The 24,205-nt window shown below is 37.6% G+C and overlaps 1 protein-coding gene across 1 annotated transcript; it reads left to right on the forward strand.

The window, feature by feature from the left end:
• Positions 1 to 888: 888 nt before the first annotated feature.
• On the forward strand, positions 889 to 23,845 carry zmp:0000001167 (protein phosphatase 1 regulatory subunit 12A). The gene is made up of 24 exons (XM_051883369.1): positions 889 to 1,232; positions 7,844 to 7,974; positions 8,160 to 8,278; positions 9,950 to 10,106; positions 11,273 to 11,417; positions 11,606 to 11,680; positions 12,130 to 12,212; positions 13,315 to 13,508; positions 13,590 to 13,693; positions 14,147 to 14,353; positions 14,936 to 15,030; positions 15,116 to 15,301; positions 15,375 to 15,470; positions 17,804 to 17,894; positions 18,289 to 18,405; positions 18,740 to 18,833; positions 18,941 to 19,026; positions 19,108 to 19,164; positions 19,277 to 19,299; positions 19,379 to 19,442; positions 19,523 to 19,627; positions 21,088 to 21,138; positions 21,257 to 21,307; positions 22,939 to 23,845. Exons 1-24 carry the CDS (start codon positions 957 to 959, stop codon positions 23,023 to 23,025), a joined length of 2,694 nt encoding a protein of 897 aa, XP_051739329.1. The 5' UTR covers positions 889 to 956; the 3' UTR covers positions 23,026 to 23,845.
• The last annotated feature ends 360 nt before the right edge of the window (positions 23,846 to 24,205 follow it).

Below are 24,205 nucleotides of genomic sequence, written 5' to 3' on the forward strand. Positions count from 1 at the left end.
TCTTTTTACTTAAAAATGACACAATATGAATGTTAAAAGGTTCTCATTTGCCATCAGGTTGTAAAACCTTTTTTTTAACACTTATTTGTAGGAGTTCGTTTCATTTAGTCTTATATTTTCCATTGCTGTTCCAAACTGTACGTGTCTGGGGAACGTTTGCAAACATCTCCTGACTTTTATAGTGCTGCTTTTATAGTAAAGTAATAGCTATCCGCTATCCACTACGCCACAGCTCCGACAGACGGCCAGGTTCAAGTACGTGGGAGTTTACTGCGTCATCATGGCCCTGCGTTTCTATTGGCTGATGAACTTGCGCCCGACTCCACGGCTCAGTGATTGTTCTTCTCTTCGAGACCGGCAGAGGGCGCGTTCTGTTCCTCCTGTTGCGCCTCTCTTCCCTTCTCTCCGGTCTGATATACTATTGAAGGGTCCGATTCATTTGAGTGAATCGGTTCATTCGGATAATTCGTTTCAATGAACACTCCAGTTATCTGGGCATTTTATTGTTTTTGTGTTGTTGCTGTAAAATCGCTATTATTTAGATTATTGATATATTATTATGTTGTTAACAACACTATTACATCTCTAGTGTGCGAATTATTAAATGATTTCAAGGGGACGGCTTTAATATGGATTTACTGTAGTACTTTTAAAGTACAATCGAATGAGGTTTGTCTTAACTGAGAGAAAACAAACCAAAACCAAAACAACAACTTTTTTTTTTTTTTTTTTTTTTTTTTTGATACGGATAATATGGACTATTTAAATGTTTTGTCGTTTAAAAGTGATTGAGCTGTTGCGAATCTCCTCAGAGATTCCTCCTCGATTGATTCACAGCCCCGTATCGGTTCGAATGAATCATTTAAAAGAATCGGCTCAGAAGAACGATTCGTACGGGAATCGGACATCACTTGTCTGATGAACTGAAACTCCCCGGGAGATACCGAGGGAGGAAGATGGCGGCCACTGACCGTTCCCGGTCCGAAGCGGCGAAGCAGCGGCGGCAGGATCAGCTGCAGCGGTGGCAGGGCTCGGAGACGGATCGGACCGGGGCGGAGGCGAGGAGCCAGTCCTCCGCTCCCGGAAACCGACGGGCCAGAGTGCGCTTCGCCCAGGGCGCTGTGTTTATGGCCGCCTGCTCCGCCGGAGACCGGGAGGAGGTGGCGGAGCTCCTGCGACAGGGAGCAGATATCAACCACGCCAATGTAGACGGGCTGACGGCTCTGCATCAGGTATCCGGATAATGTTTGATTGTTTACACTGAAGTTTGACTCGGTTTTGAAACTTCTGAGAAAGTTCACAAACTTTTCTCTACGTCTTTCTGAACTAATAGGTCGATGACAAGCAATGATGTCTGAGATGATAAACTTGAGAAGTCTGGTTTAAAATATATCTGCCAAAATATTTTCTTTGTATTCATATATCTTTTTTTTTTTTTTTTTTTTTAAGAAAAAAAAAAAAAAAATTTAGGCCTACACCGTTTTCTACAAAAAAGAAAAAAATGTCAAGTAAAAAAATGCTCAAATATTAAAATACATGAGTGTGTAGGCAAATTAATTATTGTTTTTAGACATGTTTGTGTCATGATTCACATAGTTTTTAGGGTTACTCAAATTGACCCAAACAAAACATGCCTTTTCATAAAGAATATTATTATTTTTTTTTAAAATTTAGGGGTCCTCTTTGTTTTGGGGGCTTCTTGTCACATGACAAAAAATGGCTTCCTGCATGTTGGTTAGACCACACTGACTTTAATTTGGAGGACAATATTTTTTCAAATATTAACAATATTTTAAAGCAATTTTTAAGATGTAATACTAAAAAATATTCCAAACTACTAAAGCCTTTTTTTATCTTCAAGAAAATCAGTGTTTTAATAATCAATTTTTCTCGGCTGTGTTACACCATTTTTAATGTAAATTCACAAATTAAACAGTTCATTATAGAAAAAGTGTATTTTCTCAGTGTGTTTTTGATCATAATAGATTGTGAAGTGACTTTATCGCAAATGTACAAATGCTTAAAGTCGACATGAAATGGAAGTTTTGATAGTCTTTTCTTCCCTATTGTGACGTATATCTGAGTAAACGCTTCTCAAACAAGAACAAATGTAGGGCGGAATTGATTGTACGGTTGTGGTTTGCTATTGGTGGATCTCATGTGATTGACAGGTTGTCACGCCCTCGTCATCAGAGAAGAGACGTCGCTTTAAGAGAGAGGGGAAGTTGTTTTCATTAAAGATTGCGAGGCACATGAATTAAAAAAAATAACGTTGTGCGTGGATAAATCATTTATAATAAATACTGCAATGTTCCATAAAAAACAAGAATTGTCCATTTTGATTTCATGGTGACTTTAAATGGTCAAAGTCTAGAAATGCATTTTGTTTTTTCGGTCTGAATGTCAAAATTGTATTATAATAGTACATAACTGTATTTCCAGCACAGATTTAGTTGTGGGCCAGATGTTGGTTTGCCTTGCTGGCCTGTTTTTGAGTTTGGACCAGAATTGTTGACGATGATGAATCTTTTGCCTTGATTTTTGATGTCATTTGCAAGAGGTTTTTACAGTTCCAGGGTAGCTGTTGTTGTTTTAATGATGTCCAGGGAGTGTCTTGGGCTCGTCCCGTGGCTGTCACATTTAACATGGCTACTGCCCACTTCTGACTCCAACATACCATCATCCAGGCTGAACTGGCAAAGCAAGACTTTCCTCATATCTTCTGAGCTGCTTCACGGCTGGGTGGAATTCGGCTCTTTTCATTTGGTGTTTGTTTTTGTTTTGTTCTTTTTTTCTTTCTTTCTTTCTTTCTTCCTCTCAGCTGTGTATGTTTTTTTTTTTTTTTTTTTTTAATTATATGTTTAGGAAGGGTTATTTTCGGCTTTTGTTGCTTCAGCCTTTTGTTTCAACAGTAAAGTATTACTTCGAAACCAGAAAATCCTGAGCTTTAATTGAGAAAAAAACCATTCTTTGGTTGAAAAATGATAGTGTGTTTGAGGTCATTGTTTTCTTCACTCGTAAAAATAAAGGTTCTTTATTGGTGTCGATGGTTCCATGAAGAACCTTTTACATCCACGGAACCTTTCAATTGCTCAAAAGGTTCTTTAAATGTTTTCTTTAGATTTATATAAAATGTTCTTTTTTACTGATTATAAGAAGGAAATGGTTCTTCTAAGAAAGGTAGTTCTGTTGAATAGAGCTGCAGGTTTTGCTCAAATACACTCCAGTCTAAAACATGCTTGGAAAATATGAAACGCACGTGCGCTTTTTGATTCAGACAGGTGGTCATGTGGTCTTGACTGCTCTAGCGAGCACAGCTATTGGCTGAACACCCTGCTGATGTCAGTCAGTCGTTTGATGTCATAGCTCCAGTGGTATTCTGAAGTTCTGTGGAACACCGGCTTTGAGTCTCACGTGAGCTCTTTCAAGTGTCACCTTATCTTGTGTTTGCATGCATTCTTTAATGTTCCACAGAAACTATTTTGTTTTGTTTGGCTGTTTTTGTGCCAAAACCTGCCAGGAACATGTCCAGGCCATATTTCACCCCGAAGTAGAAGGAAATAACAGACTATACTAAAAGAAATAATAAATTATATTTTGCTTAAAGAAAATTTAGCTTTTTTTAAGGACTTTTAAGATTTAAGAAGCCCATTTTCACCTCAAATTTACATTTCTATAATGCAATAAAAAAGTAATGATGTATTATTTCAATTGTGAAGTATTCACTCAAAATGATAGTATATATTCTACTGCATTGAATTTAATATTTAATTATTTTATATACAAAAATCATTGCAAATAAATGCAATACAGTTATTACAATGAATTGTAAATATTTTTTATATTAAATTGTAATATGTCATTTAATATTTAACTTAATGTGTAATCTATGGATATATTTATATATAATGTTATCTATAATATATATATATATATATATATATATATATATATATATATATATATATATATATATTAATTTATAAATATATATATTAATTTATAAATAATATATAATAAAACATAAAATAATATTAATGCTTTATATATATATATTAATTTATATATACATTAATTTATAAATATATATTAATAAAACAATATTAAAATGTTATATATATATACATACACAGTAATAAGATTAGATATATATATATATATATATATACAATCTAATGTGTGTGTGTGTTAATATTGTGTGTGTTATATAATTAATATTATATATATATATATATATATATAATATTAATTTGTAAATAATATAAAATTAAATTTTATTAAAATGTTTATTTATATTAATTTATATATACAGTAATTTATAAATATATAATAAAATCGTATTAAAATGTTAATATTATTATTGTAAATTGTGAGTGTTTTATATATACACACGTACACACACAGTAAGAAGAGAACTGCAGGAAATATTGAATGTTCAGGTTAGATTTGTGAGATCCAAAATGTCTTTCTGTCAGCGTATCTTAGTGTTTACTCTGTGTTGCCATGACATAAATATGCAGAAATTTATGAGAGCATAAAACCAAACGAATCCACAGTTTCTTGATTACTGACTGTTACTCAGACTGATATTAGCCTGGGAACACACAGCCTACTGTTGTTTGTGTGTGTGTGTTTGGCTCTGGACAGAATCAGTGTCACATCCTGTCAAAGACACTGTTTTGGCCTCTATACACACACACACACACACACACACACACACACACACACACACACACACACACACACACACACACAAACATGTCCCCTCCGTCACAGATAGAGTTACAGCGATGGTTTACCTTCTAATGGTGCTAAAGTAAACAGAAGTCCCGTACACAGATGGAGGACGAAGGACTGTGAGCAAATCTTCTCTTTTAAAGGCTCCCCAGAAGAAAGACCATCATAAGTCAAGCCTCAAATGTTGAAAAGGGGTCATGACATGGATTCTTTTTGTTTTAAAAAAGTGGAAAAACAATCATTTTCAATCCTTATTCTGACCATCTGTCTGAAATGATCTGTTTTTAAAAGGCTTGTCAGAAAATGAGTGGCTGTTATGAGTGGCTAACGTCATTGCATAGAAACATTATAAACGCCCACTCGCTATTGCATGTGATTAACTTTTGAAAACATCTATATAAAAGCGTCATTTACAGACAAAGTATTATGAAATCATTAACTTATGGTTTGTGATGGTGCTGCTGTCAGATCCAGTACAGCTGGCTGCTTCATCTTTCAACAGAGGTTTCTTTGGGAGCTCTCCATTAAACTGTGCCTCGTTTTGCAAAAACAAAATGCACCGAACAAACATATAATCCTGCGACGCAATTCAGGACACCATTAAAATAAACCATCTACTTGTTTCCGATGCTGGGATCCTTCTGAATCGGTACAGAGGCGCAAACGACCAGTTTAAACTGGACGCGTCAAAGCGAACGTTCTTTCACTCGTCCATTTGTGCTGTTGTTGACAGTGTAGACAGTGTCAATGATTATAATGACTTCTATTTGCTTTTGACGCGACACACATCCAGCGTAGGCAAATGTCAGCCATTAAGTGAGTGAACGCCAGTGGGCGGGGCCTATGGTCCGACGATGTATAACTATTCGTCAATGTCTTGCTCTGGAGGCGGGCATATGCAAATGTATTTGCCCATGTGACGTCACAGGTCACCCAATATCAAAATGCGCCATTTTGGAGCTTGATTGAAGGGGACATATCATGAAAATCTGACTTTTTCCATGTTTTGCACAAAAGATTAACATGACGGCACATGCTAGTCGATGAGTTGAATCAACTCCACAGCAACTACATAAATTTATCCACTAACCATTCAGAAACATCCAGTTTCATTCTAAAAGTTGTAACTTCTTCCTGAGTCTCTCCATCAGTGGCGACTCCGGTTTGAACAATGTAAAGCTGAACACCGTTACTGACAATCCTCATTTTGGCTGCGTGAGATTCTCCAGCTTTGTTGTTGTTGAGCAACGAAGCGCGAGCTGTTAAAGCTCCGCCCTCTTCTGGAAAGGGGGCGGGAGCAGCAGCTCATTTGCATTTAAAGGGACACACACAAAAACAGTGTTTTTGCTCACACCCAAATAGGGGCAAATTTGACAAGCTATAATAAATGATCTGTGGGGTATTTTGAGCTGAAACTTAACACACGTTCTGGGAACACCAGAGACTTATATTACATCTTGTGAAAGGTGCATTATAGGTCTCCTTTAAATAAATGCTTTGTTTATAATGAGAAGGGCGTTCTAGTAAACTTGCACTACAACTTTTAAAGTTAATGCTAGTTTATGGCAAAAATCAAAAAAAAAAAAAAAAAGAGAAGATGAAAACAAGATTCCACAATGAAAATATAGGCTATACAGTATCGATACAATAAATAAAATGAATTAAAAAAAAAAAGCAATATGTTTTCCATATATTGTGCATCCCCAACATTTTTTTGTTGTTGTTTCAATGTATTCATATTTTTTTGCTTTTTTATATTTGCAGTCATATTTGCATAATTTTTTTGTTTGTATACCCATTTTGTATTGAACATCCATATTCATATTTATAGTATGTCTAATTGTTTTACTTCTATATCTGAATTTAATAATCGGTGTATATGCGATGCTCTTTCGCTGCTCATCCCGATCTCGGTCCTGTTGTCCCGTTGTTGCTCGGTAACGGGAATTAAATATAGTCGGTGCTCTTCAAGTTTTTCCATCGCGTCCATCCAAAGCCTTTCTCTCTCTGTCGTTCTCCAGTGAGCGCATGGAAAACATTCTTCATGCAGTACAAGCGGCTGTTGTCAATGGCAAAGGCCAGTCGCTCTCTGAGTCATACACACACACACACACACACTCTCATATTCAGTGACCCCGTCAAGAACTTCACACCTTCTCCATACAGAAGGTTCCCACTGTTCCTCAGAAACCCACACAAACACACACAATGGGAAAGGGGTCGGGAACAGAGTGGGCTTCTGTTCTCCTGCACAAGCGTACGTGGAGGTTTCTATAGGCAGCGCCGGGTCCTCTGGGAGCTGCTCACTTTGGCTGCTAGGCCTCTTTTCCCCCAACTTCTTTGCGTCGTGCCTGAAAACGCTATTTATCAGTGGTAAAATCACTGTAATGTGTGGCCTGGCTGCTTTTTGCAGTAGCATATTGCTTGCAGAATCTTAAAGACATGTTCGAAGCAAACTCGACTTACTTTTATTTTTATATATATATATATATATATGATAACTATGCAACTAAAAATACTTTTTGTTAGTAAGTTTCTGAAGGATCATGTGACACTGAAGACTGGAGTAATGATGCTGAAAATTCAGCTTTGATCACAGGAATAAATTACATTTTAAAATATATTCACATAGAAAACCATTATGTTAAATTGTAATAATATTTCACAATATTACTGTTTTTCCTGCATTTTTGATCAAATAAATGCAGCCCTGGTGAGCAGAAGAAACTTCTTTTTAAACATTAAAATAGTACAGCTACAGTATTTTGAATACACATGAGCTACTGTTAAAAAGTGTAGTTGAGTTAGTAATGCTTCTGTTTTTAGTACGTTACTCCCAACATTGATTACAGCCTGTACATGTGTGTGTACACCAACACTTCCATCATGTAAATGGTTCACTGACTAATTATTGTTTTGCCTGCAGCTAATAGCAGCTATGTCTCACTGAAACTCTGGGGACATGAAAACAGATTTCCCATAATGCAATTTGACATTGGCTCCAGCAGTGTTGTAAAGTTGATGTCACTAGGAAAGTCACGATGACTGTCAATAGAGTTATTCAGACAAGTTTTCAGTTAAATGCATTTTCTCTTTCTCTCCTCAGGCCTGTATTGATGAAAACGCAGACATGGTTCAGTTTCTGGTGGAGAGCGGCAGTGACGTGAACCGAGGAGACAATGAAGGCTGGACGCCCCTCCACGCTGCGGCCTCCTGCGGCTTCATCCAGATCGCAAAGTTAGTAACAACCTAGTGAGCTGCCTACCAAGACGACATGATGCTGCCTTGTACCCCACATTCATATTTTATACAAAATATTGATAAAAATAGCTAAATCTAATTGAAAATGCACCGAATGTGTCAATTTTAGTGGAATCAAGTGTAAGTTTAAAGTTTACCTTTTTTTTCTGTACCTGTTGCAGGTACTTGATCGAGCACGGCGCCCATGTGGGAGCGGTGAACAGCGAGGGAGAACTTCCACTCGACGTCGCTACGGAGGATGCCATGGCCAGGCTGCTGAAAGCAGAGATTAAAAAACAGGGTGAGAGATACAGAGCCTAGAACAGAGAAAGATGGAGGAAAAGAGGGAATGTGAGATTGCAGAACAACAAAGACGTTTACGTTTGTTGTTATTGTTAACGAAATCTCTCAAAAATCATTTTCAGTAATGGATATAAAGCTAAAATTAAAGCTAAATAGAAATATTTTTTAAAACAACTGACAAAAGCACATAACAGAATTACTAAAATTAAAATTAAAACTGACAGTTAAATCACATTACATTTGCTGTGTAAGCATTAATCTTAAAAATAGATTTGGATAAATATAATTTCTTTTTTTTATTTTGTTTTCTGATAAAGAAATGCAATATTTCTGTGTGATATTCCCATTTGAACAAATAAAGGTTCACATTATCCGTCTAAAACACTCCATCTGTCTGATCTTGACCTGCTGTGCATGATCCCATTAAAACCGTAGTCTACGCACAAACGTTCACAGAAGCTCATTGTAGATGTGTGTGTGTGTGTGTGTGTTTATAGGATGTTTGGTTTTAACAGAGAACGATTTTAACAGTAACAGCATGTGAATTTCCCACATCAAAAACTCCATTATAAATGCTGGAGTTGTGCAGAGATTTTATAAACTTCCTGCTTAGATCTGACCGGGTGTGTAAATGTTGTGTCTTTGTGTCCTTGGGTCCTTAAAGTCGACATAAAACAGAAGTTCTGTCATGAAAACTCTCTGAGTGTTTGGCAAAGTAATGGATATGACAGTGTTGATATGTTTGGTCTACACTGCTACACTGCTGCTGCTGTTGGTTATTGTTATTGCTGTTGTTAGTTATTGCTGCTGCTGCTGCTGTTGGTTATTGTTATTGCTGTTGTTAGTTATTGCTGCTGCTGCTGTTGGTTATTGCTGCTGCTGCTGTTATTGCTGTTGTTGGTTATTGCTGCTGCTGCTGCTGCTGTTGTTGTTGTTGTTGCTGTTGCTGTTGCTGTTATTGCTGCTGCTGTTATTGCTGTTGTTGGTTATTGCTGCTGCTTTTGGTTATTGCTGCTGCTGTTATTGCTGCTGTTAGTTATTGCTGCTGCTGCTTTTATTGCTGCTGCTGCTTTTATTGCTTCTGCTATTGGTTATTGCTGCTGCTGCAGAACAAGTACAGGACTTGCTACTGCCAATACATACACGACACACTGCTGTGAACAAGACATGCTGATACTGTACAATATAACATACATGAATTACCCGTAGCAGATCTAGACAGGTGGAGCTGGGGAAGGTGGAGGGTTTCTAAAAGTGCACTGCACTTCTACAGCAAATGCTGACCAAGTATTTTGAAGGTTGAGCAGCGAGCTCATTGGCTACTGATACAGCAGGAACCAATCAGCTGTTCCCTATAGAGAACAATGTGATTGCAAGCAGATTGAGTTAAGGACCTATCAGCCTGCGCTATCTAGAGTTTCATGACAGAAATTTGTATTTGTGATAGTCGTTTGTTCCCTATTATGATGTATATCTGAGTGAAACGGCTTCTCAAACAAGACTAAATGTAGGGCGGGACTTGACTTTATCCACTGGGAATTGATTGGATGGTTGTGGTTTATTTATTTATTTATTATTATTATTATTATTATTATTATATACTAAATCTTTAAAAAATCACCTGTGCTGTCTGAGAAAGATTTTAATCATAGTTTGAATGAATTTTCAGGTATTGATGTGGATCAGGCCAGGAGAGAGGAAGAGAGAGTGATGCTCCAGGATGCCATGGCCGTGTTGGCAGGAAGTGGCTCTCTGGTCCCTCATCTGAACACTCAGGCCACGGCGCTGCATGTTGCTGCTGCTAAAGGATACATTGAGGTGTTAAAGTAAGTGCTAATTTCACTAAGACACTTCATAAGTGTAACTGCACCAATTTTCAACCCACTTTGTATTGTTAAAATGTCAGTAGTATATGTAAATGAACAATGTTTACTCCTTCCGTGTTACCTGGACTGAGAAATTCACATTTATTTGTCAGCAAAATTTTATAAAAATGTTGAGTAGTTTGCATTACTGGATATTTCAATATTTCAATCATAAAAATATTATCATCAAATATTAAATGTTTAGCTACTTATTCGCCACATACTTTTTTACTGCTAAAACAAAAACATTGCATTGGAATTCGCACTCCTCTTCTGTGAACAGTAAGCCCCGCCCTCTTTGATTTGATTGGCCAGCTCACTCATTCTGACAGTGAAGAGCGCTGTTAGACCGCTGAGGCAGACCAGCCTGAAAACATAACATAACTTTTAAAACTTTTTTTGTCATTCTAACAACAAACAGAGCGGTGCATAATGGAGTACAGCAGAGCAGCATCTATAATATCTAGTATGGGGGGAACAATAATATCTTGTATTGGGGGGACAATAATATCTTGTATGGGGGGACAATAATATCTCGCGTTGGGCGGACAATAATATCTCGCGTTGGGCGGACAATAATATCTCGCGTTGGGGGGACAATAATATCTCGCGTTGGGGGGGACAATAATATCTCGCGTTGGGCGGACAATAATATCTCGCGTTGGGGGACAATAATATCTCGCGTTGGGCGGGCAATAATATCTCGCGTTGGGCGGGCAATAATATCTCGCGTTGGGGGGACAATAATATCTCGCGTTGGGGGGACAAAATATCAAGTATTTGGGGGGACAGTAGTATCCAAGTATGGGGGGGACAATAGTATCCGAGTATTTGGGGGGACAATAATATCTAAGTATTGGGGGGACAAAATATCAAGTATTTGGTGGGGACAAAAATATCAAGTAATTGGGGGGACGATAATAGCTAAGTATTGGGGGACAACAATATCAAGTATTTGGGGGGGGGGACAAAAATATCTAGTATTTGGGGGGGGACAATAATATCTAGTATGGGGGGGGTGCAATTTGCGTACTAATTCAGAATTGTTTGAAAAAGAATCAAGTATCTAATGTTTTCTTAGCCTTCCTTTTAAAGTCTTCTAATTGTAGCGTTTCTCTGTGCATCAGGGTGCTGTTGAAGTGTGCGATAGACGTGGACAGTCGGGACAGTGATGGTTGGACGGCTTTCCACGCGGCGGCTCACTGGGGACAGGAAGAGGCCTGCAGTCTGCTAGCTGAACACATGTGTGACATGAGCGCCGTCAATAATGTGGTACAGGCTCTCTTATCATCCTAAATGAGTTTATTTCGCCATAATGACAGGCTGAGTTTACGTTATGCTGCTTAACACAGGGCTAAGTTAATAAAAATATAATTTATATAAAATATAAAATATCATGATTCCTGAGAGCCATGAAATGTATATAGAATTTCAAAGCATTGTGTATTTGTGTATCAAAGGGTCAAACTGCACTCGACGTAGCCGATGAGAACATCGTTGATAACTTGGAGGAACTGCAGAAGAAGCAAAACGCTGTAAGTATGCATGTGTTTATATGTACGCTATCTTATCACCTCTCTGGTTAATGTTCAAAGATCGCTTTCACTCCAAGCAATCGAGCAGATATCTTTGTCGCAAGAACATCCAAAAACAACAGCGTGTGTGTGTGTGCAGAGCCAACGTCGTCAAACACACCTCCATTCTCACTTCACACAACTGTTGTCTGTGTGTAGTTAAGGAGGAATGTATCAGTCATATTTTTAGGAGATATTACACAGCTTAACTGTTGGACATGGTTTGTGAGATCAGATTATCAGCATTAATGACCCTTTTAAAGCTAAAACGTGTCCTACTTTATTATTCTAGTTGGTAGTTCAACAGGTTCCTGTGAGATTTACCCTTATTCATGCTAAAATAAAATGATGGTGTGAATTATACAATATGAATTGTATTGAGCTGTTGTTGATGTTTTTAACTCCTAAAGATGCGTTCAGAGAAACAGAAGATGCAGACACCCGTCATTGAGACCAGCCCACCTGTTTCCGTGGCACCAGCTCGCCCTCGCAGGTAAACTTCACATATATGGAGTCCAATCACATGTCTGCATGGGAACACGTCACTTTCTGTGTGAAGAAACCCAGTAATTTTTTGAGTGAAGCAAGCGAATCACTGAATCAGAGTTGAGTCAAAAGCTGATTTATCTATTTACATTTATCCATCATCGTGAATATATTGTGAATGTTCAGTACTTCACCCAGCCTCAGTACGTATTACATCACATGACATATTCTCAGCTCTCACTGATTGGCTGATTGGCTGTGGCTATATTGGAAATTTGTAATGATTTTATTTTAATTTAATTGAAGTGAAAAAAATATAATATAACATAACACAATATAATCATCAGTATTATTTTAGTAACACTGAGATACTATTATAGTTTCTTTTAATATTTTGAATTAGTTTTTATTTTTATATTTTCCATTTTAACTCATTCTAACTTTTATGTCCATATAGTTATGTTTTTTTTTATTTATTTTTTTTTTTTTTTAATTTTAGCTCATTCGTTGGCTGATTTCTGTGGCTATATTTGAAGTTTTTAATGATTTTTTTTTTTTTTATGCAAAAATATATTGTGAAAATAATAATATAATAGTAATCAGTGTTATTTTAATAATGTCGAAATACTATTATAATTAGTTTTTATATTTTTTTCCATTTTAATTTTAACTAAAGTTTTAGTAATTTTGTTGTACGTCTTTTTTATTATTATTATTTTTAAATATGTCCATATAGTTTTTTTTTTTTTTTTTTAATTTTAGCTCTCATTGGCTGATTTCTGTGGCTATATTTGAAATTTTTAATGTTTTTTTTTATTTTTTATTTTAAAGTGCAAAAATATATTGTGAAAATAATAGAATATAAAATAATATAGTAATCAGTGTTAATTTAATAATGTTGAAATACTATTATTGTTTGTTAATATTTTGAATGTTTTTATATTTATTTTTTTCCGTTTTCATTTTCATGAAACTAAAGTTTTAGTAAATTTTTTTTTGTGCTTTTTGTTTTTGTTATTTTTATTAGTTTTTTTATATATATGTCCATATACTTTTTATTAATTTTTTATTTCAGTTTTAGCTCTCACTGACTTTCATGTCACCTACAGGACGTCCATCTCTCGTATGAGCAGTAGAGAGAAGATCACCCTGCATGAGAGAGAAAAACATGCTCCGCCCACTCTCCAGACTCCGCCCACAGAAGAGGATGAAGAGGAGTCGACACGCACAGCAGGCCAATCCAAACCCTCCAGCAGCTCCAGTTCAGAGGAAGAGAGCGAATCAGAGAGTGACGCAGAGTCAGGTGACCAGACCCCGCCCATTTTTATTCTCTAAATCAAAAATGACTTTAGCTAACTGATGATGTTTGTGTGTATCTTTTCAGAAAAAGCAAAAACTCGAGAAATGATCAACAACTTGAACAACAAACGCAATGCAGCGGCCGTGGCGAGCTCTGTGACCAGCACTGCCCTTAACCAGGTTAAAAAGGTGACGAGAGATCAGAAATGGCTCAAAGTGTTGAGTTTCTGGGAAAAGTCTTCTTTTTCGTTCAGCCCATTTGCACTAAATCTGATACATCATTTAGAGTTTGATTCAAACAATTTGACCAATTTTTGGGTCTCCATATCAACTCATTGATGTTGATTTTCTGAATGCAGGCCATATTTTATGTAGCACAAATGCTAATATGTACTAAAATATCAGTGCTAATATATACTGACAGATGAACAGATATGGTACCAACAGGCAATTCAGCAGCCAAAATTTTTTATTTGAATGACTGATGATGATAAAATTATCAGTAATAAAACCCAATGATTGTTGTGGCTGTATTTGACAATTTTAATGTTTTTTTTTGTTTGTTTGTTTGTTTTAATTTCAAAGTGAAAAAAAATATTGTTAATATAATATAATATAATATAAGAGTCTCTCTGCTTTTAGGCTGAACCCGTTCGGACCGCAGTGACCGCGGTGACTGAGGCTCCAGGTTCCTGGAGAACGTCACTGCGTAAAGCAGGAAGTTCTGTGACGCTGGGCTCTGCCGGGGCCTCTGATCCAGCCAGTGAGGCACTCAAGGACCCCGAGACTAAACTGGGAATGACACGCTCTGCATCGAGTCCCAGACTGAGCTCTGAAACTGAAAATAAGGTAACGTTCACACAAATACTGTATGGATACTGTACGCACGCAATCTTGACATTAAATTGCAGTAATATCACTGTAATTATATCAAAATCTGTTTTTGCTGAAAATTCAATACGAAAAATGATTTATATATTAAATATTAAGCAGCACAACTGTTTTCAACATTGATAATAATCAGAAATGCTTCTTGAGCAGCAAATCATCATATTAGAATGATTTCTGAAGGATCATGTGACACTGAAGACTGGAGTAATGCTGAAAATTCAGCTTTGATCACAGGAATAAATTACATTTTACAATATATTCGCATAGAAAATAGTTAATTTAAATTGTAATAATATTTCACAATTTTTACTGTATTATTAATCAAATAAATGCAGCCTTGGTGAGCAGAAGAGACTTATTTACAAGAAATCTTTAGCCAATAAAACAGTAAATGTTACAAAACATAGCAAATTTTCAAAAACAGAACCATCAAAACCACCCAGATCTTTTACATGTTATATAAATGAATACGCACAATATTAGAATGTATTTTGTGACTCTATTTTGTCACCTCAAAGTGATGTAATTTCCTATGTTCAGGAGCCCAGGTTGGCCCGTGTGCAGCCCACTCCGTCCAGACGCCTATTCAGCATCTCCGACACCAGCACCAGCACCAACCCCGACAACTCCAGCAGGTGAGCGACACAACAAACACAAAGATGTCGTGTTTTCAGAGTTTCCCAAGCTCATCCAATTTCCTGTGTGTGTGTTTGTGTGTAGCTTGTTGAGCCGGAGCTCTTCGTACACACGCCGACTGAACAGCCAATCAGCTGGAGAAGTGTCGGGTCAAAACCCCTCATTACCTCGCAGCTCATCTTATGGAAGGAAACTTGACGACCCTTCAGTGACCTCTGTAACCACGGGAACCTCTGGACTCAGTCGCCTCAATAATCTATTGGCTCAGAGGTTCGTGTGTGTCTGATTGTGCGTGCTGTGACCGTGTGTTTTGCACTTGTATGATCTGGTGTCTTTCTCACAGATCGGCTCAGGAAGAGGCTGAAAAGAAGGAGCCCGTCTCCAATTCTGTAACCGCAACAACCACGTCAGGCGAGCCAGAGACCAAACAGAGACGAAAGTGAGTGTGTGATGATTTATACACGACGGAGTGCTAATAAACCTTTTATCCTGCTGGAAAAAACACGTCTTGCTAGCCTTGACCCATTTACTTTCTTAAAACACTGTGAACGATATACATATATAAGCGATAAGTGTATATATATTACTCAGCAAGTGAACATTTTGTCCTCAAAGTTGATGTGTTAGAAGCAGGAAAAATGGGCAAGCGTAAGGATTTGAGCGAGTTTGACAAGGGCCAAATTGTGATGGCTAGACGACTGGGTCGGAGCATCTCCAAAACTGCAGCTCCTGTGGGGTGTTCCCAGTCTGCAGTGGTCAGTATCTATCAAAAGTGGTCCAAGGAAGGAACAGTGGTGAACCGGCGACAGGGTCATGGGCGGCCAAGGCTCATTGATGCATGTGGGGAGCGAAGGCTGGCCCGTGTGGTCCGATCCAACAGATGAGCTACTGTAGCTCAAATTGCTCAAGAAGTTAATGCTGGTTCTGATAGAAAGGTGTCAGAATACACAGTGCATCACAGTTTGTTGCGTATGGAGCTGCATAGCCGCAGACCAGTCAGGGTGCCCATGCTGACCCCTGACCACCGCCGAAAGCGCCAACAGTGAAGCATCAGAACTGGACCACGGAGCAATGGAAGAAGGTGGCCTGGTCTGATGAATCACGTGGATGGCTGGGTGCGTGTGCGTCGCTTACCTGGGGAACACATGGCACCAGGATGCACTATGGGAAGAAGACAAGCCGGCGGAGGCAGTGTGATGCTTTGGGCAATGTTCTGCTGGGAAACCTTGGGTCCTGCCATCCATGTGGATGTTACTTTGACACGTACCACCTACCTAAGCATTGTTGCAGACCATGTACATCCTTTCATGGAAACGGTATTTCCTGGTGGCTGTGGCCTCTTTCAGCAGGATAATGTGCCCTGCCACGAAGCAAAAATGGTTTGAGGAGCACAACGAGTTTGAGGTGTTGACTTGGCCTCCAAATTCCCCAGATCTCAATCCAATCAAGCATCTGTGGGATGTGCTGAACAAACAAGTCCGATCCATGGAGGCTCCACCTCGAAACTTACAGGACTTAAAGGATCTGCTGCTAACATCTTGCTGCCAGATACCACAGCACACCTTCAGGGGTCTAGTGGAGTCCATGCCTCGACGGGTCAGGGCTGTTTTAAGAGGGACCAACACAATATTAGGAAGGTGGTCATAATGTTATGCCTGATCGGTGTATATTAGTGCTGTCAAATTGATTAATCGTGATTAATCAAATCTAACATTACTTTTATGATGGATGGACGCATTTTCTTTCGGGCTTCAAAATCGCAACCCCTGTTCACTACCATTATAAAGCTTGGAGGAGCAAGGATAATTTTAAATATATCTCCGATTGTGTTCGTCTGAAAGAAGATAGTCATATACACCTAGGATGGCTTGAGGGTGAGTAAATCATGGGATAATTTGTATTTTTGGGTGAACTAACCCTTTAAATAACGTCGCTTTCGGCCGGCTTACATCACATCAGAGTTCCTGCTGGTGGTGCGAATGCAACCAGGAAAATGCCCCTAGGGGAAAATTTAGTTCTCGGGGAACCGCCCTGGTAGCTACTTCCTATAACTGAGTTCCTATAACTACCTGGTGCGAAAGCCTCTAAATGTGGTAAACCAGATTGAAGATGGCTGGTAGTCCAACTGATCAGCCATTTATGTTGCCTTCACGTGCTATAGGAATTATCGGAAATACAAGCTTCCTAGTTAAAAATTGGACATGAATGCCCTCTCAAGTTGTTTTTACCACTGGGAAGCTCTAGGATAGTTTTGATACACAAGTTTCCAAGTTGGGTGGGCTGTAAACTTTAAACATGGCAGATGGGAGAATGATTGCTGCTCAGACTGATGTTCTTTACTAGTTTTTTCCACATCAGCTACATCACCTTGTCTTGTCATTAAAGTAGTGCACATTTACATATATGAACAATCATTTGAAGCCTATTATATGTTTTAAACACAGCGAAAATAGCCTGTATTTGAACTGAAATTCCAGAATCGTCAGCAAGCGGTGAATGTTTATATGGTTGTCAATGAATGGGACTTTAAATATCATTTTGCCCAATAAATAGGCAAAAATAAACCTGGTGTCCTCCATGATTCCTGTTCTTTCCAACAACAAAGCACTCAAATGCACCGAGCTCGTAATCACAACTTCAGAAGTGGGAAGTAGGACATTTCCGATAGCACATTAAGGCAGCATTAGACCAGTTTGGACCAGCTACAAGTTAGTTTTATCTACATTTTCATTGTTTTCATTGGCTGAATCTTGAGTTTCTATGTGTGTGTAGGTCCTATCTGACTCCAGTTCGTGACGAGGAAGCGGAAGCTCAAAGAAAAGCCCGATCCAGACATGCCCGTCAGTCCAGACGCTCAACGCAGGTCAGTCTGGCCTTGTGACTTCTAGTCCCATGTTGTTATTGTTAAAACTACTAAAAATCATTTTTGTCAATTAAAATAACCTGAAATAAAATCTATTTGACGTGTAAAGCAACCAACCACTTGTTTTTACGCAATATTTAGCAACAGATAAATGTGAAATCAGCGATATCATAATGCTAGATCTAACTATTGGTGCTCATAGTAGCAGCTTGGGAAAATAGGGTTAATTTCAAGTGGTATTAAACGGTCAGTAGGCGGTCCGTCTAAGGCTATAGGACCTTTAACCCTGAACTCTGACCTTGACACAGGGAAAACATTTGTGTAGAGCGGTTGCATTTACACGCAGCTGGAGTCCAGACATCTCAGTGTGACCGTTGTGTTTCTTTAATTTCAGGGTGTTACTCTCACAGACCTGCAGGAAGCGGAGAAGACAATGAAGACGGAAAACAAGGGAAAGGAGAAGAAAGAAGAGGAGGAGAAAGAAGCGAAGCAAAAGAAGGCAGAGGAAGGGGTGAGAAAGGTTGAGTTTAATCCAAATATCTGTGTTTGTTCTGCACTCTGAGATCTCGCTGATAAACCAGGCAGAAATATTAAAGGTTAAAGGTCAAATGTGTCATATTTTTCCATGTTATATTACTTTCTCAAACTGGACACTAGCGGAATTGATGTGTGAACAATAGCAGAGGGGTGAATGTTTGAGAAACCTGTTTGGAAACGATGATTAGCTTGATAAGTGAATAATCAATATTACTAGTGATTTCATTAAACTTCTCTTATTCAGTGATCTGACCTAAATGTATGTTTTAATCAAAGCAGATTTTGTAAATGTGTGTTTGTGTGTGTAGGAGGTGAGCTGGCGGTCTCGTATCGCTAACCTGCAGAAGTCGGATTTGCTGGGACTCACACACCCCCCTGGTGCTCCACGTCCTGACAGACAGGGTAACCTTTCACCTTTAACCCGTATCACTGGATGTCACACTACATTGATATGTTTAGGTATCTCTCTCTGTAACACTTTTTCTCCATTGTGTGTGTGTGTGTGTTAGATGCGGACAGCGCAGCCGCGGACAGTGAGGAGCGAGCGAGGGAGCGCAGGAGAGCCAGAGCCAGGAGAAGAGGAAAAACTGGAGAGGTGATGAAGATGAGGACATGTGATTAAAACTGGAGATTAGAAGTAGATCCTGGATTTAAATGTTTACTTCTGTATTTTCAGAGCGATGACTATGACCCCAGTGGAGAGGAGGAGAGTAGTGGTGGGCGGGACCCACAGGTCTGACCAATCAGCATGCACTTTTAATTGATTGACAGTGATAGTGTCTGATTAGTGTCATATTTTATGAATTTTATGTTTTTTGCTGACATGTTTTGTCTCCCTTATGCAGACAGACAGACACTTGAGCAGCAGGTATGAGTCTGACCTTTGACTTTGTTTGATGATCTCAGTGTGTGTCCTTCTCATTCTGTCTGTCTTTCCTTCCTCTCAGGTCTGATTCGGTCTTGAATGACTGTATCCTCACGAGAGGATCGGAGTCCCGGGACTTTAAGAAGGTCTGGAGGGGTTTTCAGTTAAACTGATTAGGTTAGCAGGAGGTTTGTGTGAGTTATATGTCTGTGTCCGTGTGTTTCAGATGTTTGAGGAGATGTCCAGGGAGAACCGCCGTCTGCAGTCGCAGTTATCAGACACACAGAGAACCATTTCACTGACCCGCGTGGAGCTGGAAAAGGCCACACAGGTGCACAAAAACACACATGAACATGAATCAGCTGGATTATCATGATAGCAGTGTCAGAAATTAACTTTTATAAAATAAATTCCTTGTCTTCTAATAATAAGAGAACTATATTTTTGGTGCAAGCTTATGAAAAAATAACCTGACATCCATTTGTCTATTTTTTTTAATCACTTACTCAATAAACAGAAGAATTCATGAAATTGAATTTTTTAAAGGTTCCTAACAGTATCAGATATTAAATTAAATATTAAGAAATTCGGAAAAACACAAAGGTAATCAAATGTAAAATATAACTGATAAAAGGGGCTGCAGCCCCTGTATCCATAAGTTTAGTTTTTTCCTGAATGGGAGTCTATGGCAGCCCTATCAACAGAAAATGAGAAAATGATGAAATTTGGCACAATTGTAGAGATGGTCATGAATAGTTATTGGACCAATTTTGGAGTCTCTAGGACCAACTCTATAGCGCCACCACCAGTTCAAAAATCCACTTTTCTAAAGGTTATAACTTTTGAACCCTTTGTTCTAGAAAAATGAAATTTATTTCACCCGATTCCTCTCTTCATGCTGATCACATTTGACATCTTACATTAAGACTCCGCCCATTACAGTAGCGGCCATTTTGAAAAGTACAGTATTCAATTTTTTGGCTGCTAGTTGATTTTATTTGGCCACTCTGTCAGTTTCAAACTCGGCTTTTTCGCTCAAGTTTTGCCCAATTTTTACGAAAATTGGCAGAGATTATCTTTGGACCGAGACACACAAAAAGTAAAAAGTTATGATGTCGCGAACTTAACAAGGTCGATCCAAAAGTGGTTCAGAGGCTGTATCTCAGCCAAACTTTGAACAATCGAAGCGTAAATTGGTACGCTTCATCTGAACCATGATCTGAGAGGCGATGCCAAATCTGGGAACAGCGTCACCTACAGGTCATGAGATCTGAAAAATGGCTATTTTTGCTAATAACTTTTGAACAGTTTGTCAGAATCATGATCTTGGTGTCAATGGATTCCTTGTGTCATCCAAACTGCCATTTTGAATTTTGTCATAAATTGCAATATCTTTTAAACAATTTGACATATATTCACAAAATTTGGTAGGGATCATCGACAGCATGTCCTGAAGAGATATATAATATATATATATATATATATTATACATATAGTATATATTTTTATAATTTACATTTTGATTTTTTTTAAATTATTTCTGAATAATACTGTTGTTCAAACTCTGTTGGTTGTGTGTTACTAATAAACAACATGTGGTAAAGATAGAATATACAGCTGAATTCCTGAAGACTACTGTAATTTTCATAGACCACACAGAGATTTTCATATTTGAATGGTTGTACTCAAGAACTGTAGAAAGACTGATATTTGTATATTTTTCTTCTAGTATCAGTGTGACCCCAAATACCACTGTATTTGACTCTTAACTTGTGTTTATGTGCGTTACAGAGGCAGGAGAGATTCACGGACTGCACGGCTCTGTTGGAAATGGAAAAGAAGGTGAGTTTACAGAACATCAAATTCTACTGAAGTAATGGAAAACATATGGAATTTTCCCTGTAAGGAAGTTTTCAATCTTATGATGTCACTCCACATGCTTGTTTTCTCTCTGTCTCAGGAGAAAAAGATGTTAGAGAGGCGAGCTGCTGAGTTGGAAGAGGAGTTGAAGGTGAGAGAACATGATCACGGAGGGCTTGTTCTGATTGGCTCGTTCAGTCAGCCCTGATGCTCATTGGTTTAGAGGAGATCTGAAGCGTTTCTATCCACTGAAATGTTATGAATATATCTCTTAATACTGTATGCCTGAGAGCAATACAGCCAACACAAGTAAAACCAGTTTAACGAAGCATTTGCCTTACATGCTCACTAGGCATGACACAAAGTCACAAGTAATAAATCATACTTCTGCAATGTTAATGTGAGTTTCTGTCCTAACTAGCTGTGATGGCTGCCTGGTGTCTATTTCTAGTTTTTCCCACAGTTAAATCTGATTGGTCCTGCTTCATAAAACTGCATATTAAACATCAAATACTGTATGTTCAAACTGAGAGTTTGTAGCATAATATAATATCAAAACCGCAAAAGCTGAATTTGAAACTGACAGTGGCCAAACAAAATCAAACAAAAGTCATAATATAATATAATATCACAAAAGCTGAGTTTGAAACTTGACAGAGTGGCCAAACAAAAAAAGTAAAACAAAAATAATAATAAAAAATGAATATAATACAATATAATATAGTTGAAATTAACAGTGTGCAAACAAAATATAATGCAAAACAAAAATATTTTAATATCAATTTTATGTATTATTATTGTTAATTTTGTTTTTATTAATAACATAATTGTCCTTGCTTAGTGGCCAATGAATCAAATATATTAACATTAATAATGGCCAAACAAAAGTAATGTATTTAATATTTATTTTATTAATTGTTATCATTATTAATATTCATTTTCTTAACTATTAATAATATATAATTAACAGTCCCTGGTCAGTGGCCAAACAAACGTAATATGTCAATATATAATGTAGTAGTATTACTACATGTAAATGTTTATTAATGTGTGTTTCTAATAAATATATATTATATATATATATATATATATCACACACACACACACACACACACACACAAACACATATATAAAATTAAAAATTAATGCATGCTCCTTTTAACTGACCTATAATTGTCATATTATATTATAAATATAAATGTATTTATTTTAAATGTATGTATATTACTGTGAATAATATACTATAATAAATAATAATAAATACATTAAATATATTAATGCATTTCAATTTCATTATGTATATACTACTTATATTATATAATAATTATTATGTGTTTATTTAAAAATATTAATATTCATTTAATCAATTGTTGTTATTATTATAATTGTTAATTATTATTGGTTATTTTAATTAATAAGATTTTATTAACTATTAATAATATATAATTGAGAGTCCCTGGTCAGTGGCCAATCAAACTAAAATGTTAAACAAAAATAATATATTAATATTAAAAATAAATGAATCTATAATAATATAATATAATATTTACAAGTGTTTACTACCATTTGGAGTTTGACGGCCCTGGTCACTGTATTCTTGCATTATTTGAAAAACAGCAGCTTGAACATTATTCAAAACATCTCCTTTTGTGTTTCTTGGAGGAAAAAAAAATCATATGGCATTGGAAAGACATGAGTGTGAGTAAATGATGCCAGAATTGACATTTTAGTGTGCGCTGCTCCTTTAAAAAGAAACTCATCTTCCGTGTGTCTGCTATGCAGGTTTTAGGGGATCTGAGAGCGGACAACCAGAGGCTGAAGGACGAGAACGGCGCGCTCATCAGAGTCATCAGCAAACTCTCCAAATAGAGCGAGAGAAGGACGAGCAGAAGACCGAGAGAGAGAAAGAGAAACTGTCCACCACTCACCCCCCCAGAGAGCCAAAGAAGGGAAACGAGGAGGAGAGGAACTACAGAGAAAAGAATTTCACTGTCGCTCAGCCGTGATCTTTTACCTTCCTGCAGGACTGTGTGCGTGTGGCGTGTTTGAACTTCATCCATGTTCTCAGGAGGCCAACAAGCAAGGAGATGCAACAGAGCTTCAGATTTCTCTCTCTCTCTCTCTCTCTCTCTCTCTCTCTCTCTCTCACACACACACACACTCGCACTCGTGCACCATGCACATTCCCATAAGCGTGAGCGCACACACTCCACACACATTCCACGAGTCTCAGGCAGCTGAAGTCTGCAGTATTTTTGCATCTTTGCACAAACACACACACGATTGAGAGGTTCTACCCTAAACTCCACTAGAGGTGGTCTGAATATGGCACTCGAGTGTCCACAAACCAGCTCGACAATCATTCGTTGACATTGGTGCAGATTTTCATGCTTGCCGAAAACACGCCGGGCTGCTGTTTCGCAGCCAGTTATGCTATGCATCTTTTTTAAAAGTGAGCAATGCGGAAATGTCTATTTTCGTGTTTTTATCTTTGTTTGATCCATCCTTGCGCCTGTTGTCTTCTGAAGCGAGGGCGGTGGCTTTTGTTTATTGTGTAAATGTACAAATATTACGCATTTTGAAATCATAACGCTATAAACTGTAACATGATATCAGCTCTATTTTCTCCACGTGTTGTTTTTCTAATATATTAAATGAATGTTGGCACTTAATAAAATGTGTGTTTGTAGCCTAGTGACTGTTTATTGAAGTTTAACAGTTTCTCTTCTGTGGTTTATTCTGGAAGATTGCAATTTGTGCTTTAAAAAACAGATCATAATGTAGGTGTTTTCAAGCATTCGATACTAATGTTATGTTCAGAATTATTGGCCATCATAACCATGTTTGATTTCATCAGTTTCAGATGTCATAGTTGAGTCCCAATGTTTGATTCATAGACTTGGTTCAGCATTTTAGCCAAGTTTAAAGGTCCAGTGTGTAATATTTAGGAGGAAATATTGACAGAAATGCAATATAATATACATAACTATATTTTCAGTGGTGTATACAGACCTTACATAATGTTTTTATTACCTTAGAATGAGCCATT

This window comes from Ctenopharyngodon idella, chromosome 24 (assembly GCF_019924925.1).
Source record: "Ctenopharyngodon idella isolate HZGC_01 chromosome 24, HZGC01, whole genome shotgun sequence".
In the NCBI taxonomy this organism is placed as follows: Eukaryota; Metazoa; Chordata; class Actinopteri; order Cypriniformes; family Xenocyprididae; genus Ctenopharyngodon; species Ctenopharyngodon idella.